Source organism: Camelus dromedarius, chromosome 4 (genome assembly GCF_036321535.1).
Source record: "Camelus dromedarius isolate mCamDro1 chromosome 4, mCamDro1.pat, whole genome shotgun sequence".
In the NCBI taxonomy this organism is placed as follows: domain Eukaryota; kingdom Metazoa; phylum Chordata; class Mammalia; order Artiodactyla; family Camelidae; genus Camelus; species Camelus dromedarius.
The window spans coordinates 75,160,227-75,178,658 of record NC_087439.1 but is presented as its reverse complement, the minus strand read 5'-3'; the positions used below and the strand labels follow the sequence as shown (position 1 = coordinate 75,178,658).

At 40.6% G+C, this 18,432-nt stretch overlaps 1 protein-coding gene across 5 annotated transcripts in view; it reads right to left on the bottom strand.

Annotated features, from left to right (window-relative positions):
- The window catches only part of HECW2 (HECT, C2 and WW domain containing E3 ubiquitin protein ligase 2), a 333,893-nt gene that overhangs the window by 129,460 nt on the left and 186,001 nt on the right, over positions 1–18,432 (bottom strand). For all 5 annotated transcript variants that reach the window (XM_031452092.2, XM_064485134.1, XM_064485135.1 and 2 more), the window contains one exon: positions 7,500–7,607. In XM_031452092.2, coding sequence (XP_031307952.1) covers positions 7,500–7,607 — 108 coding nt within the window. The remainder of the gene's footprint in view (positions 1–7,499; positions 7,608–18,432) is intronic.

The window sequence follows — 18,432 nt, the reverse complement described above, 5'->3', positions numbered from 1 at the left end:
ACTACGATTACCATGAAGCCAGTATGTGACAAAGATAAAACCCAGAGTCACCGAAATTTCTCCATATACACAGCATCTGAGTCACTGAAGTTGCACCGTGAGGTGTCTTTTTCCTGAGCTGTCATTTAATATAGGCAATGATGTTGACGGGCAGGCCCCAGAGGAGAGCCCCAGTCTACAGGAGTGGAGGTCCTCTCTCAACTGAGTCACCTGGATTATTAAAGTGGGGCCCACTGGGCGTTGAGGAAGTTCATCTTCCACTAACTTTCCTGACTGCATAAAATGCTTCCTACAGAGTATCTGGTTTACTTATTTTAAGAGAAAGCTATAATGAATAAAGAAAAATCTTCTTTTGGAGTATTTAGGAATATTATATACAAAGATATTATATATCCTGTCAATGAAAAAATACTAAATCACAAAAAAAGGTCTATCATGGGGTAAAATATTGAGTCCATTACGTTTGTTACTCATGATGCAGAGATTCACAACGTGGTCGGCATCATCCAGCTAAAGATTTTTACCATGTCCAGGTCGAATACATGCCCAGAACTATGCCAGACAGTGCAAGGGCATCAAAGAAAGGTTTCTGGTCTGGCAGGTGTTTTATAAGGTGGCTGTTATGATGACAAAATACAGGAGACAAGCCCAGAAAACGCAGAGCGCCAGGTAAAAGTGTGGAGACCGTGGGGAAGGTTCGTGAGGGCACAGCAGAATCAGGAAGGCCTCACGGAACAAAGAGATCAGGACTTAAACCTGCAGCTGAGAAAAATGGGGTTAGAGAGAGTCAGGAGTGAGGGGTGGCACACAGGGAAGCAGGAATGAGCATGCTGGCTTGAGGACCAGCAGGACCACTGCTGCAGGAATACCAGCTTTACTATGATTTCCCTGGGAACGCCGCATCAGTGACTTTTCCTGAGCACTGACATGGGTTTTAGTTATTATTGCAATGTTGTAATAGCTGTCTGGGTATGAGCCAACCCCACTGTCCCACTTGCTTTCCTCCAAGACCAACAGCATGTATTCCACAAGAACAAAGCTAAGCAACAAGCCAAGCTAGGCAGGAGGACTGAATTCTGCAGGCATGAGCTCATTACTATCACATTCTAAGTGCCGGGAACCAGCCGTCTGTGGATCTGCCCGCAGCTGTACCTCACAGATCAGATCAATGGCCAGTGAGTGAGCAGCTCATTCTTCAATAAAGAGAAGTGCATTTACAGAAAACATCTTCCCCAAACTCCCTCTCAAGTTAGGATCCTGTCGCTTCTTTTTCTAAGCTTTTGTTAGTCAGCTAGGTAAGACACAATGAGACCTCAAAAAAGAGACTGATTATTTTTATCTGTAAAATGTTAATAGCCAGACCAGCTTGCTAGCTGAACTGTTTTGAGTATCATTTTGTTCCTTGCTAAAACGAAAATCTCCAACCTGAATGATAAATTAGAATCCCTGAAGCTATAAGATAAACTTATTCTGAATTGTGCAAAGCAGAGTTCATGGACACGATCACCAAAAACCGCAGAGCTGACAGCTCCACGATGCTTTAAGATTCGATGTAAAAAAAAAAAAAAAAAAAAAACCAGACAGAATCACAGACATAGAAAACAAACTTATGGTTACCAGGAGGGAAGAGGGTGGGGAGGGATAAATTGGGAGTTGAAGATTTGCAGATACAAGCTACTATATATAAAATAGATAAACAACAAGGTCCTACTATATAGCACAGGGAACTATATTCAATATCTTGTAATAACCTATAATGAAAAAGAATATGAAAAGGAATATATATATATATATGTATAAATGAATCACTATGATATATACCATTGTATATCGACAACATTGTAAATCGCCTATACTTCAATAAAAAAAAAAAGAAAGAAAAGAAAATATCATAAAAGGAAAAAAAGATTCAGTGTGAAGCTAAGGGGACTTAGCTCACCAGTGCACAGGCTGGTCACCAGGGAGAAAAACCCAGTACCAGACAGAACTAGTTGTTTGTACCTGGACCGAAACTAGCCAGTTCCTTCAGCAGGACACTAGTGAAGACTTCTGCCCTCCCGCTAAAATATAGGACTATTTCATGCTGAGTGGGAGTTTTCATCTTCACATACTATTTAGTGTTTCAGGAGGTTACTCAAGATTTTGAAAAATGGTGCAACTAAGCGCCACCTCCTCTGAGGGAGAGAGAGGAGAGAGAGCAGCATTTTGATTGATGTCCTAGAGCCTTTTAGTTACGAGAAGAGGTAAGAATTCTGGGAAAAATACTCAAAGGGGTGGAAAAGGGAAGTTGGTCTTCATGCATCTGTGTTAGCTTTGCTTTTAACCTCTAACTGCAAGAGGAAAACAGAAAGCTATTCCTGAGACACAGATACAAGAACAGGTGAAAGCAAATGCAGGTGTGATGACAGAGCAACAGGTAAGGGAAGAGTCCACTGTCCACGAGGCCAGCCCTGCCCCCAGGCAAGAAAGACGGAGGATACAGACCAAGGGGCATTCTACCTGAGAACAGTTTCCACACAACCTGATGTGGCAACAAAATCCTACTGGCCTCAAATTATAGAGGGGGAACATATATAAATATTCCTTTGGATTATAAAAAGCAAGAGTATTTTCACCAAAAAAATCAACTTATAAAAACCACGTTGCCTCAGAGGGCAGCGAACCAGGAGAAGGGTGAGGACTCGCACAGTAGCCTGCGAGCACCTGCAGTCTGCTGGGTCGGTGCTCACCTGGGAAGGAAGAGTGCGTTGCCCGAGTGGCATCTTTTCTTGCCCAGGTCCCTTCTGAACAGCTGAAGCCAATCATTAATCAAGGAAGTATATTTTGACCCCTTCGATAATCTTTGGACACTTTTGTTTATAGAGTTACTAAAAGATTTAGTAGCCTCTATTTAAATGCTGACATAGAAGCCCTTTTATTTTTTTAATTTTACCTTACTAACTTCCATAAATACCAATGAAGATGTCCCCCAGGGCAACAGCATGCCAACTCCAAGTCCACATCAGATGGGAGGGTGACTGTTATCCAAAGATGGTACTTTGTACTTGGGGGGAGTGGAAGGTGGAAGGAATTTACACTTGTTCCTAAGGAAAAGGTTTCTGTAATTGTGTCATTCTGACATTGCATTTTTAAAGCAATCATTCTACCATCTGTTTAAAGGAAGAATATATTTCTGGGTTTGTACAGAATAAAATATTTCTAGAAAGATCACATGAAACTGGCAAAAGTGGTTGCCTTCAGGAAAGGGAAACTGGTGACTGGGGCATGAAGTTGGGGAGATATTTACCTGCACTTTTTGTGCCTTTTAAACATTATGCTCCTTTCAACTCTTTTCTATCCAAAATTATTTTTTATTTCTTATTTATTGAAGTGTAGTTGATTTACAATGTTTTGCTAGTTTCACGTGTACAGCAAAGGGATTCAGTTATGCATATATATGTATATTCCTTATTCAAAAATTACTTCTTAAAAACAATCTCAACTTAGCTACATAAACTCTAGGCATTGGTATAAGATTCTATTTCAAGCCCTCTCTGAAGAAGGGTTCTACTGGCCACTCCCTGCAAGAAGTGGTTTTGTTTCAAAAACTGAGATCTTTGAAACACCATCCATCACCTTAAATAGCTCTAAGAGTCACTTGGACAGTTGTTAATAGCTTGCTCCTATTTAGAAAATCTGTGCTTTTCTCAGGTTTTAGAAGCTGAACATTTTGAACCATAAAGATGGATGGAATGGACATGCCCTTTTTCCTTTAATCGTTTCTATTTCATTAAAAAAGTAATCTTTAAAAAGCCAAGCCAGCTGCAATTTATTCTAAAATGTGATTTTAACCACCACCTTTGTGCCTTTATTACATTCTTAATATTGTGATTCTTATGGATAAGCTCTTTTATTCAGAGGCTACAAATTGGGAAAGAGTAAACACACTCCAATTCTCATGGTTTTGAGGAAATTTACCCACATTTCCAGTCATGTGCTCACTCGTTTATGTTACGGCAGCTGTCTTCTCTTTCACAGGGACTAATGCAGCCTGAAAGGGCCAGGCCCTCCCCTGTTAAAGCTCAGAAAGACCATCTTGAAAATCAAAGACAGACAATATCACTGTAATACGGCAGAAGCTAACAGGATTAGAGAAGTAACTGGACCTGAAACATAAAATATGCCGGGAGAGAAAGAAAAGCACCAGATCTCTAAGGGGCAAAAGGCTCTTCTGATGTTGGTGGGAAGGGGCTTAGGAATGCAGAAGGTTAGAGCAGGGGCTCAGACAGTACAAATAAGAAGCTGAGGCCAACCCTTTCCCATCGCCCAATAAAAAGCCACCCACAAAGGTTCTGCTTTGGACAGGCCCTGCATCTGGGGAAGCACACTAATCTGAGGGCCAGAGACGAGGCTCTCACTTACACAAGCCACATGCATCTCTCGTGAGCAGTTTCCTCGTCCTGCCCGCTTCCCAGGGCTGAGACAGATTAGCTATGTGAAAGCACTACGTAGTTTATACAAACAGCAATGTCCTGTGATTATGGTTAATGATCACAAAGCAGTTCAGCACACAGCAATGAAGTGACTGTTTGTAAGCTCATTCATGGATCCAGGATTTAGTGAGTTCTTGAATAGTGCCTGGCACAAAGCTGGCACCCAACTAAATATCTCATGATGGCTGGGGGCCTAGATGGACAGATGAATAGAAGGAACGAAGGCAGGACAAAAAGCAGGTCTGAATGAATGAATGCTGTAGTCTGTGAAAAAACTGCATAGAATTAAATAGATATCCTAGCATGCCAAGACAACTTTTGAAACCTCCAACATTTTAAAACACACTGCACAGATGACCCATTCATCTTCTGTGAGCATGAGCTCATTTGAGGAATTCTGACAGTCTTACGACAAGTCAGTGCAGATGAAGCTGATCCTCCTCTCCAATGTCGAGGTAGGTCATTCACCCAAAATTAAACCTGTCTTTGTCCTTCAAATTCATTCCAGTAGGCCCTGAAATAATATAAGTCTGGGCCACCTGCCTCCTCTGAATGTTTATTCAGATAAATGAAAGCCATCTTTAGATTCAGAAATAGGTTAGACAGCACCCAAATCCAGGTTTGCACATGAACTTATGTCAATTTTCAGAGAATTTCACTTTGCTTGGACTTCTGATTAGCTAAAGATAAATTTTCTTTCTGAAGATGAAAGCAAAAGTTTTTAAATACCATAAGTTTTCAAGATCAGAGGTTGAAAATATAGAAGCTGTTTAACCATCCCCCACTCCCAGCTTTTTTCAAGTTCCACACCATCAGCTCCAGAGATTCAAGCAAAACCTCATTATGCTGGGACGTCCCCTTAGGTCTGCTCTAGCCAGACATGAGGTTAAAAAAAAAAACTTGATGTCTAAAAGACATGGACTACACTTCTAAGCACCGATATGAATACTACCTGAAGTTTTTACACTGAATGGATTTTGAAAGGATAGGGCTGTACAGTGGGGAGGCCCCACTCTAACTTATTCTAAAGCCAAGTCTTTCTGTAAATCCTACTCACTGTCTTGTACTTTAACTCATACAACTTTTCTCCATCCTTAAAAAATGCATTACTGAATATTCCCAGTTTTACAATCATGCTACACACTACCCCAATTTTGCGTGTGAAGAATTAAGGTGGAAACGCTACATTAGAGGAGAAAAGCAAAAGCATTCTCAATTCCTAGCTTCAATGTCAAGCCCATTTCTATTAACTAAGAGTGAGATGTAAAGAAAAACACCACGGGACAGCCAGAACACTATGAATCTCTAATTCATACTTCATGGAGAAAGACAACTATTCATGGCAATTGGTATGTTCTGTAAGTTTTTACACACAATGTTCCAAATTATAGCAGAGCGTGATACCGACTTCTTCCCAGATGTTCACATGCGCTCCATAAAATGAATCTGCACACTCCATCAAGAGGCAATCATTCCTAGCATTCTTCAGCATTTTGGAGAGAACAAGAAGGTTGTTTCGCCTTTTTTCCCTGAAGTTCAGTTGGCAATATTTCTTAGCAACATCAGCCTCTTTAACTTTGGGATCTTTTCAAAGGAGGAATCACATTAAACTCTGCTATCTCCCATTCCACTTTTACCATATTCTTTTGTTACTTATTTTTTTCATTACTTAGTAATGGCCGCTGGACCAACATTGGAAAGTAAAGAGAAGTAGAAATAGGCAATAAAAACAAATCACTCATAATCTTACCTCTCAGAAACAACCCTGTTCACACTTTGGCAAATCTCCTTGCAAACTTTTTCCTCTACGCTGTATTGGCTGGGATTATGCTGCATGGATCTGCTTCCCACCCGCCTCCCTCACTTATTGTTACATCATGAGCATTTTCCCTTAAAAACTACATTCTATGTCAGGTTTAAAGAGAGAATCTAGCCAGAAATTGAACTATGAAAGAAAAAAAAAAAAAAAAGACAGAGCTTAGGGGGCAGAAGCAAGGTTAGAGAAAGCTATGTAATGCTGACCTACCAGTAAGGATGGTCAAAGGAATTATCTGGTGTCTTTGTGACAATTCAAAATAATAGATGTTAATCTTTTAAAATGACTTTTTATATTACAGAGGTTTTACATGCTTCAAAAAAGACATGCTTACAGCAGGTTTTCACTCAACCAAATCACACTTTGCATTCTATGGTTTAATAATTGCCATTCATAAGTGCCACTATCCACTCTTTCCTCTCTCATATTAAATCTCTTGCATATAGAAAAGTTAGTTCTTACACATAGATAAACAGCTTAGAAAAATTTTAAAGAGCTAATTTTTTTCTGCATTAAAGAAAAATAAATTCTGTAAGCATAGAAGTTAACCTGGACCAACCAGTAGATCATTTATATATACAATACTATATATAAGTACTATATATATGCATTCATATTTATAAATAAATATAATATCAGATCAACTGGGTAATGGTTATATGCAGCCAATTTCTGATTCCTAGTAAACTGATCTCTATGGCAGTGTGCCCCAGACTATCTTATCTACATTTGTAAAGACCAGGACCCAAGTACAAAAGTTGTTCTGCTTCTGGGAAAAATGATAGTGAAGTATTCTAAAGGCAAATAAAATTCCTAAATTAACTGAAATCTTGAATTATTCTTTCTGCTCCCTGAAATTAATGTAGTAAATACTAATTACAAATGTAGGTACAAGGGTCTATAAAAATGTTTAAAGTATTAAAATAACCATACATAATTTATATACCATACATTAATCAGGTATATGTATTACAAACACACACACACACACACACACACACACACACACACACACTTTTTGAAAAATATGTGAACATTCTCTAATGAGTATTTTCCAAAACAGTATATTTTTCAGCTTGGGGCTACATGGCATACAGTTTATAAATCAAAGCCCAAAACTTTTACAATAAAATCCAGAAAAGACTCCATAGATTTCAGCATATTTTTGCAAAGTTCAGTTACAAACTTATATTTCACATATAGTTACTTACGCTCCATGAAGTAGGGCCCAGGCTCAATTCTCCATACAATCTGTCCTTTCTGTGTTCCGGTCACACCCCTGTTTTTAGAATCCCAGAAGTTGGCTGGAGAATTCTCATCTGGAAAAACCAAAGAAACATTTTTTAGCTTAATTACAACTTCTTTGTCTTTCCTTAGCTCAAAGACTAGTACAAGTTCTAAAATAAATGGAAAAAAGGTAAAGGGGAAACTATGAATGAACACTATTGTTACTGACTACCTCCCCTCAGATTATACCCTGAAGTTCTATACTCGCATTTGTAGGTGAGAACTGGGGAGGAGGGTGGGAAGGTGGAAAGAAGATGGCATGTCCAGGCTTGGCCAGGTTGGTCAACGTTGCCAAGAAGCAAAACTGCAAAGAACAAAGGGTACCATAGTTCATCAACCAGTGATGAGATGACATAAAAGAAAGGGGTTGGGTGAGCTCCCGTCTACAAAATCCTTCATAAAAAGGAAAGGAAGAGCAAAGCTGGGAGAAGACAACAGAATCAAGATGGGGGGGAAAAAGGGGACATTAAGTGATGAAACTGAGTCAAGACATGGCACACGTTGGCCACGGACAGTGTTCAGGAGGCACCAACCAAGTCATCAGATCTGCTAGAACACCTTTCATAAAAGGTCAGCGGTGGCAGACCATGAGCCAATACAAGAAAAGGAAAAAGGAAGAGGGATAGAAAAGACAGACCCAAAGCATAGGCCTGAAAGCAGCCTCTTCCAAGCTCTCTGACCTCATGCACATAGGAAGTGGTGACATTTGGAGGGCACACTGGGGTGCATGAGAGAGACACTCACAACTTAAGATGACAGTAGGGATGCTCTGGGTGCCCCAGCCTCTGCCCCACCAACCTGCAGGTGGAAGGGATTCATGGTCTTTAACTTGCTCACATTGCACTAGTTTGAAGCTCTGTTTTAGGCCCCTGGGATCGGAAATCAAACTAAAAACATGAAAAAGAGACCATTCAGAGGTTTACAGGTACATAGAAATGTGGACAGTGACACTGGCTATTAAAGATGTACCTCATTTGCTTCCCCAAATCCCTTTCCCAAGAGGGAAGATTACGGACACACTTTAACTGAGGGCTGGCACTAAGCAGACAGGACAAAGTAAGAGATAAACACACAAAAAAAAGAAAGATGGGGAAAAGGGCCCAAGCCCGAGGGAACAGTCCTGAGAAGAAAAACCTCGCTTCTTATGAGCATAAAAGAAACCAAAAGTGGGCCAGGAGGGGTTGGATAACCTAGCTCTGAGGGATTTCCGTCTGTGGTTGTCCTTGGGGCCACTGGTTTCATCACACTGAGAAGCCAAAGAAGTCTGGAGGAAGGATTCCTTCGTGCTATCTGGAATCAGCACAGAATTAAGTCAAAGATGCTTTATCATGACAGGCCAAGAAGCAGCCACTGCTGTTGTAAGAATAAAAAGGCATAACCTACTCTGGGTGTCACCTCCTCTCACAGACAAACAACACAAGGAAAACCACTCCATTCCATCACAGAAATACAACCACAAGCTCATATTAGGAAGGTGCTAAGGCAATGACCTGAAGCTAGATTTGAAAGATGTCATGTGGCTCCTCAGGGCAGATCCTGCTCACTGAGATTCTTCCTCAGCAGGTAAACCCCAATTTTGTCCAAGGTAACAATGCATCCTATTAAAAAAATACTTGGCTTTCCAAAATCCCTTGCAGCTAAGGGTGGCATGTGGCCTAGTTCTGGCCAGTGAGATGCAGGTGGACGTCTCTGGGTGGGACTTCTGGGAAAGCTGTCATTTTTCTGATGGATTAAAGGACAGATTCAGTAATCCTGCTCTTCCCCCTCCACTCTTCTTAGAAAAGGCTAAGGATGGCAAAGAAAGAAGCCAGAAGCATCCATGATGATTTCTTGAGACCTGAGTGACTTTCAGTCTTCTTGCTACCTAGTTAAAATAAATTCCTATTTACTTAAGCCCCTGTGGTTGGGTTTCTGTTACTTGCAGCTGAGCACAATTCCTAACCTAACACATGTCATCCTAAAAATCACTCAGTGATTTAGACTCATTACGCCTAATGTGACCCAGAATGGCTGGGACTGCATCACTGCCACAGGTTAGACAACAGAGGTAGTTTCTTGCTTTCTAAGACATACTTTAACGAGCAGAGCTGCAGAGATGCTTGGATAAGCTCGAAGACTCTCATGTTGTCACAGGTAAATATATTTTACTAGCTGTTGGTCACCTGGAAGGCACAGAAAGCTGGACCTTCAGGGAATAGAACACAGGCACGGGGAATAGAAGGTGCCCAGCTGTTCAAAATGCTTTTTGGAAAAACACGGCTACACACACGGGAAATTTTCTGAAAATACTGTTGTGTCAGTTTCTTCTTGAAGCCTCAGGAAAGATGAGGCAGCATCAAGCCTTGTTTTAAGGTGCATGCATTAGGATCAAAATGACAAAAAGCAACAGTAAGAAAATTGTACTTGTTAAAATGTGACCACACTGTAAGAGGGTTTGCACTTCAGCTATAACTAAACTTTTCCTGCCCAAGCCATCAGTTAAGCCAAACCAAGGACACCTTTCTGACATCACAACCTTGGGAGGATGGAACTCAGAAGAGCAAAAATAGAAGGAGAGGGGTAACGGAATGAGAATTATCACGAGAGGACTTACGATACACCTTACATCACAAAGAAATGATGCCTGAGGCTTGACACAACCCCTTACATGTTCCCTGGAGAACTTCTTCAGAGAACCAATGTCAGCATCTCCTGTTCCAAGAAGGCCACTAATGACTTTCCTCTGCCAGTCACATTTGCTTAAAGGTAGAAATACTACATTGCGTGAATATTTTTCTTTACTCTCAGAAGTCGGAAATAAGGGAGAATGAGTTATGGGTGCTTCCTCTCCGGGCCCCTTACCAAGAAAGACACGTAGAAGTTAAGTGTTCAATTCATCCATCAACTCATGTGGGTTGGGATAAACCATCTATCTCTGACTCTCCTCTCATCAGCTCATAGGCAATGGAGACAACTCCATTTGGTTAAATTTATGATATTTTAAAAAAATAACCCCTTGGAGTAAAATGTTGAAACTATACTATGAGAATTCAGGCTGATATGGCACTCAAATGTCTCATATATGTGAGAAACGGGTCAGAATTAGGATGAGCAGGACCAAAGCAAAAGCTAAATGGGTCTCTTCGGATTAAAAAAAAAAAAAAAAGTCCAAATGCCACAGCAAGAAGCGATCCTGTAAGCCTTCTTGCGGGAGGTCTCATTCCCCACCAAGCATCGTGTCTGTCACGCAGAAGTTACCCAAGTTGGTTAATATTCTGGTTATTCTAGATTGAAATGTTTCTCCGATGAGATTGTGTTTCCGATAATTCATTATCCCTGACAGATACTAGCACTCCTGCCATCGAGTGCAGCCACTCAACTGAAAATACAAAACCCCTGGAAATAAGCCAGTGTAGGAGCACAGAGTTCAAGTGATTCAGCTCCGGCTGGCCCGGCCCCCACCACTACCCAGCTCCCGCTGCTGCGAGCTCCAGAGCGCCGGCCAGCCTTGGCGCCGCCATACTAAAGAGCACCTAGAACGGCTCAGCCCTTCTCTTCGTTTGAAGAGGACCAATTTTGACTGATCCTTCAAACTTCTCTCTTTAATTAGGTTAATACCTCCACTTAGGCTGCCGTCCGTTCTAGTCCAGCCCAAGAACGTCTTCCCAGTGACAGCACTTCTTTGCTCAGATCTGTTTTTCATGGACATCTGAGGGCAGAATATTTTTTCCCAGAATGTGTAAGTTGTTTTCCTTTACCCTCATTTAACATTTATATTAGGTGATTCAGTCTTCTTGAGATGCCCCCACTCCCAATAAGAAAAATAACAGTGTATACATAACATAGTATATCAAAGAAAGCGTTCTAAATTCCTTACAAGTATATTACAGATGTAATTGTAAATCTATTTCTTCCTTTAACTGAATAAAGGCTCTGATAGATCAAAGAGACATCATTGGTCTTTGAAGCTGAGTATCAATTGTTCCATTTGTACTTGGCCACTTCCCTTCCCCATTTCTCTTAACAACTATTCAAATCTGACCCAATGACCTCACATCCCCTATCTAACTTCCACCCTCTGGAACACGGTACCATGCATCTTACAGCATCAAAAACACGGAGGACTTCAGGCCCCATCTCCCTGGTCTCTCCATCTCCCTACTGCCGTCTTTTCTATGTCCATACCTACTTCTTGCCTTCTTGCCCAGGGTTCTACCGCCCATCATGGAGGTGCTCTTGACTCAATCCCTTCTGTCAGTCACCTTCTCTCACCTTGACCTTTAGCTTCTTCCTCTCAACCTGGAAACACATCAGCTCCCATGAGTTATGCTTTCCTGCTTTTGCTCTTTGACCGTTGCCTTCCGTACCTCCTTTCCCATCCCCACTCTTATTTCCCTTCCTACTAGGATTAAAGGGTCTGTTTTCCAGTTACAGTGGAGTCTGTGTTCTAGGAGTTTATATTCTAGATACTTAGGTAACTTTCTAGCTGGAATATAATTACAAAAAGAAACACTGGAGATGTTTAATTCATGTACCTAAATACCTTCTTTAAACCTAATTTTGTTTGGTAGGGTTTATATAAAGCTTGTCCATTCATGTCTCATATATACACTTTGTTCTCTTATAAGTTTAGTTGGCTGTATGTTTCCTCTAAATAGAAAAACAAAGCACACATCAAAAAAGCCTTAAAATCCTTCTAATATAATTTTCATACCTCTCTGTTATGAACATTGTGGGAACATTATCAAAAAAACTTTTGAAAACTTTTACGCTTGCCTTATTTAAGCAATCCATGATTCTTTCCCAAAATGATCTCATATAGTGTTTTTTTTTTGTTTTTTTTTTTATTACAGTTGATCCTTGAACAATGGCAGAGGATGGGGGCACCACCTCTCCCTGTGGTCAAAAATCCACATATAACTTCAGTTGGCTCTCTGTATTTGTGATCTGGTCCCTCCTTAACTGCACGCAGTTCTGCATTTGTGGATTCGACCAACCATGGATTATGTATTACTGTTGCATTTACTGTTGGAAAAAATCCACATATAAGTGGACTCGAGCAGTTCAAACCCGTATTGTTTAAAGGTAACCTGTACCCTTTAGGGTTCTTCCAATTAATTCTGTTATCAATACAGGCATTACTTCTGTTACGGAGAAAAGGGTTTGGACCTAGGAAATAAAGGAGTAGGGATGTAAGATTACACCACGCAGAACAACTCTCTTCTATTAACTACAGAGTATAGTGGCTCAGAGGATCTTCTTAGATCTGGTTAATTAGGTGGGAAACAACTCTCTTTCCTTAATGAGAACCACATGATTTTACCTTGGGGTCTTAACCAAAATCTCTATATAAGCAGGTTTACTGACATCTCCTGAACATTCAGTAGGTCACAGACCATCACTGGCTACCTTCCCCTTTAGCTAACTGGTCCTCCAGGGCAACTCCACTGCTCACAATGAGTCTCCTCGGGGCTCCTTCAGAAAGCTGATTCCTGCGCTGCTCTTTCCAAGATTTTGATTCAGTAGGTCTGAGTCAGGACACAGGAATCTGAATTTTAGCAAGCACCCCAACCAGGTGATTCTGATAAAGGTGCTACAAACACCACACATGGAAAAAACCTGTTTCATGGTAATTTCCAGGGAAACAGAGCAATCACAGCGATGCTGTGGACCATGGACATCTCTTTGACTATTGTCCCTCCCATTTGTTAGCTTGTTCCTTCCTTTTTGCCTGCCTTCTTTCCTTCTTTCACTCTCCCTTCCACCCTCCCTCCCTTCTTTCTTTCCTTCCTTCCTTCATTTGAGTGGCACTTACTAACTGCTTACTATGAAAGTCAAGAACACCCATTTCCTGCCATAAGGAGCTGGTGGTGGAGTAGGAGAAGACTGGCACACAGGTATAACACAGTGTGAAAGCACTATGATCGAGGTGTGCATGCTTTATAAAGTGTTAAAGTAGAACTGGAAGAATGACTTACTCTCCCTGTGACCATGTATAATCTGACTCTGGAAGCATCTTCAGGAGATGCACGTGGAGATACCCTTTGGGAGGTCTACACATTTAAGCCAGTCGTTAAGGTCATCCATTCCTTTGCTTCACTATTCCCTAGACATACTGTTTTATCTCCCAGGGTTCATGCTTTGGTTCCATGAATAGTCATCAGAAAAAAACAAACAAGTGGCATATTTAGAGCTGAATTCAGGGGTAAAAGTTCCTGTAGTTGCCTGGGCCCCAAGACATTATCCTTTTCTTCCTTGGAAAAGCAGGATTAATTTTATTAACCTACAACACTGCTGTAAAGAACAATTTCAAAATAAATGAATTCTTTTTTAAATGTCACAAACCCCGAAAATAACATAAGTCTTTCATGCTCCAAATTCTTCCTTCTCCATAAAATTTTCATGCACAGATCAGTGTGAAAATAAGTTTTTTTTTCTGTACATGAGTTTTGGATTCCAGAAATGTCCCATGAATAGAACTTAAGGTAATAAAAGAATATATAGGCGACATGACTAGACATATCAAACAGATTCAAATATAATTTGGATTTGGAAAAGTTTCTATGTCTATTTTAATATTTCCCAAACCTCCGTACAGTACTGGAGATAAAATAGGAACCAAAAAAAAGTATTCAAAGTCCTCACTCTTCTAACAGTCAACCCAGGGTTGTTAGAAAAAAAAGATGAGAAATTTTGTGAAAGAGATGCCATGTGACAGACTGCCAGAAATGAAAAATGATGCTTACAAGTTTTCTTTTGCGTTAAAGTAATTCCACCCTCCATTTTCTCGAAAAATGGCATAAATATCTAAATTGATTTTAAATTATCTTTTGGATACAAACTGAATATAACTGCATCCTGAGATTGGATCATAAAGGGGCCTGGCTTTATTCAGTTTACACTCAGAAATTTGACGTCTTGTCTGGGATTTAGGATTTGGAGAGCAATACTAAGCTAAAATTTAATCAAAATGATCGTTTTAGGGCAAAAAACACACCTTCCCAGGGGTTGCTTGACTGTTAAAACTTTGTAAATTTACCGGCATGTACTAGGTGAGTTACGAAATCCCACAGCAGTGCAATAAGAAAACTCTTGACGGTGACCGAGATGTGAACCATGCTGCAGGGGAGGTGTGACTCTTTACCACCGACTGTACTAAACAGCACCAATTGTAAGTGCTGTGAGAATTCATTAACAAAGTTCCTCATGAATTTGGGAACATGGCATTGGTTTTTCTGAGAAGAGCCACTGGCGAGTCATCCAGGTCTGATTCTGGGGATGTTTGCACTGGAAGGCAAGTGCCTCGCTGGCTGGAAGGGAGCACTAGCAGGGAGTGGCGTGGGGCGCACATGCTGATTCAGTACACCCCCAGGAATGAGAGAGAAGTTTATCGTTGTCTCCTCTACAAGAGGCCTCACCGGGGGTCAGGGGAGCCCAATTTGAAGAATGTTCAATGTAGATCCATGCCGGGCAACATAACTTACAGCCAAATCCTCCCCACATCCCTGAGGGGTCTCCTGAGCATGCAGACCTCCAGACAAGCTGGGCAGAGGCAGGAGGCTCTGCTAAGCCACTTCCCATATAAAACACCTGATCCGAAACGAGTCCACTGAACACTCATTTTGACAAGGGGGGAACCACCAACAGTCCAGCGAGAAGAAACCGCAGGACTCATTTCAGCAAGAAACCTTCCAAGAGTTTCAGTCTGATATGATTTATGGAAGAATTCATCTTAAACACAGGTAATGTTTACATATTGAAATGTGTCTCACCTCCTGTTCAGTAGGTCCCTGTTTCTGTCAGAGGAAAATTCCAAGTCTTTCTGGAGGTTAATAGTGCCCTACTAGATCTGAGGGCCCCCTTCCCACTCCACCCTCCAAATTACAGCTCTCACCTCATCTTCCCCTACCGTCACCCCCTCCCTCCTTGCTCCACTCCAGACGCGCTGGATTCCTGGATATTGAAGGGGGTCAGAAGAGGCCCTGCCAAAATACACCACTTTCTGCTGAAAGCAATTAGCTCTCTGCCCTCCCCCTTTACATCTAAAAGCAGGACATAAATTTCCATCTGTAAAGGCATCTCCATCTCCCATATCAGAAGAGTAAGATGACTCTTAATCACCACTCTTATCAGTGGAGAAGGACCAACTTCAGTCTGCATAACAAACCTTACTAAATAACCCTTATCTTCCATTAGTTTCCCCATATATTTACCTTCCCACAATTTATCACCCCTAGAAGCCAACCCCCATTTTCCTTTCTCTATTTGCTTCTCCACAATTTATTGCCCTTTATTAATTAAAATGACATATAAGCCCCCTGAATTTAACCACTTCTTTGGGTCTTTATTTTGTTTCCATGAAGGCTTCCATGCAGGTAGAAATTAAAATTTTAACATCAGATAAAATTTGTATGCCTTTTCTCCTATTAATCTGTCTTCTGTCAGTCTGATTTTCAGGTCCAGTAGCCAAATCTAAGAGAATAGAGGAAAGTTTGTGGGGTTTTTTTTCCCTCCTCAACAATGTCCTCAAAGGTATGATCAGTATTCTTCCTCAGGGTCTATTTATCTGAAACATTCCCCCATATATCCTCTCCTTTGACTTTTTTTTTTTTTTTTTTTTGGCTTGCATACCACCTTCTCAAAGAAATCCACCTTCACCACCCCCTTTAAAATGACCCTGACAGCCTCCAGCAATCTTGGACTACCTCAGTCTGCCCAATTTCTTTCCCACAACCCTACCACCATCTAACATACTATATAACATCTGTACATTTCTTGTATATTGTCTGTCTTTCTCTCTAGAATATAAACTCCACGAGGTCAAACACTTTTGTCTATTCTGTTCACTGATGTATCTCCAGTGACTAGAACAATATTTGTTCAGATTTGGCTCAGTGCAAGGTCTTGATATCTTCTTTCAATTATGATAAAACAGCATTACCTGAATATCAGTATTGTATTGTTAAAGTACACAAAAGAGGAATGAAATTCTCACCAAGGAGTGCAGAAAGCTTTAAAGAGATTGCTGTCTTGTTCAAAATAGAGGGAAACAAGGACAAGACTGCAAATGCCATGGTAAGCTTTATTAGACTATCTGAAAAAGATCAATTTATTTAGAATCTCAATTTTTATAACTAGAATTTCCAATTAACTTAATTCAATCACAGTGCTATGCTGAGCTGACATTCAACTTTGTTTATATCTTACAGTCTATCCCCAGTGCACAAAAAAATGGCTTGGCTTAGCTTACCTAAGATCACATGATCAGCTTCTGGTAAAGGTCTCTGAAACATCTTAAACAAGTTTTTCCCTGACAAAGACTTTCAGAGTATTTCTAAATTAAGATTGATTTTTTCCCCAACTGAATGTTTTCCTATATACAATATAGGAAACTCAAATTCTTTGATAATACCTCAAATGGAAAAATTATTAAAAGCTTACTTATGCCAAACAGACAATCTATATTTTATTTGGCTATTATAAAAATTTATGATAAGTATCATTGTGAAAACAGAATATGCAATTTGTAATAGTTGTAGCTAACTTCATTTTAAAAATATCAGCAGGAATTAGGCGCTCTTTGTAAAATTTGAGGCTTAAAAATTTCTGAAGTCTCTTTGAAGCACACATTGCTGTCAGTACGTACGTTTCCCCATCATCATTTGCATGGCTTCATTTGCTCTAGCAATTACACTTTTACAGTGAGAATGTGAGCCCAAGCTCTTTTAAAAGGTCAAGGACGACCAGCACTTGGTAGGTAGCTTGGTAAACACCTTAGCACAAGATCCAAGATTAGGCCCTTTGGGAATATTCTATAACAATGACACTGAAATGCCTCAATCCCCTTCCTTGTACCAAAGCTGACAGTTTAGAAAAAGGCTTCCCATTGCTAAAGAACTTTCATGAGACAGAGTACATAAATGATCTTTTTCTAAAGGTCCATAATTTGGAGCAAGATGATGACAGGCTAACAAGAGTTAGAAGGAATACTTTAAGATCTAAAATCAGAAAGGAAACAATTATAGAAGTGATGGGGGAAATGAAATTTATTGAATACTAATTCAACAAACATTTATTGAGCATCCACTCTCTGCCAGGCAATATTCTAAGTGAGAGGGATTCAAGGGGAATAGGGGAGTCAAAGTCCCTGTCCTGGTGGAGATTTTGGTCCAGTGGGGAAAGCAATGAATAATCAGATGCAGAATAACATTTAGGTCAGGAAGTGTAGTAGATATAATGTAATGTCAGGTAGCGGTGACATAGCGCGAAGAAAGCCAGGGAGCGGAGAGGGGAGAGAGGGTGGTGTGGGAGTACTATTTTATGCAGGTTGATGCCAGAAATATCTGAACAGAACCTTGAATAGAGTGTTTTGTATAAGGAGACTTGGGGAAAGGCAACAAACAAAAAAGCAAGGACCCTGAAAGAGGACAAGCCCACCATGTTCCCAGGAACAACAAAGTGACGCAGAGGGAACAACGAACGAGGCAGAGAGCGGGAGCAGATGAGATCAGGGAGACAGGCAGAGCCAGCCTGTAGATGGCAGTGATGATAATAAGCATGACAGAGCTCACTATGCACCAGGCACCGCTCTACTGTTTTGTCTTTATTAACTCATTGCAACCTCTGACAACCCTTTGAGGTGCTATTATTCGATTTTTAATGATGGGGAAACTAAGGCACAGAGAAGTGAAGGTATGTGCTCCAAATCCCAAAATAAGCATGTGCTACAGAGTGAACCCGGGCTGCATTGCTCCAGAAGCCACGCTTCTCGACACTACATGACACCATCTATCACAGTGAAGAGTGAGGATAATGGAAAGTCACTGGAGATTTTAAAGCAGGGAAGGGACATGATCTGCATTTAAAAAAAAAATCATC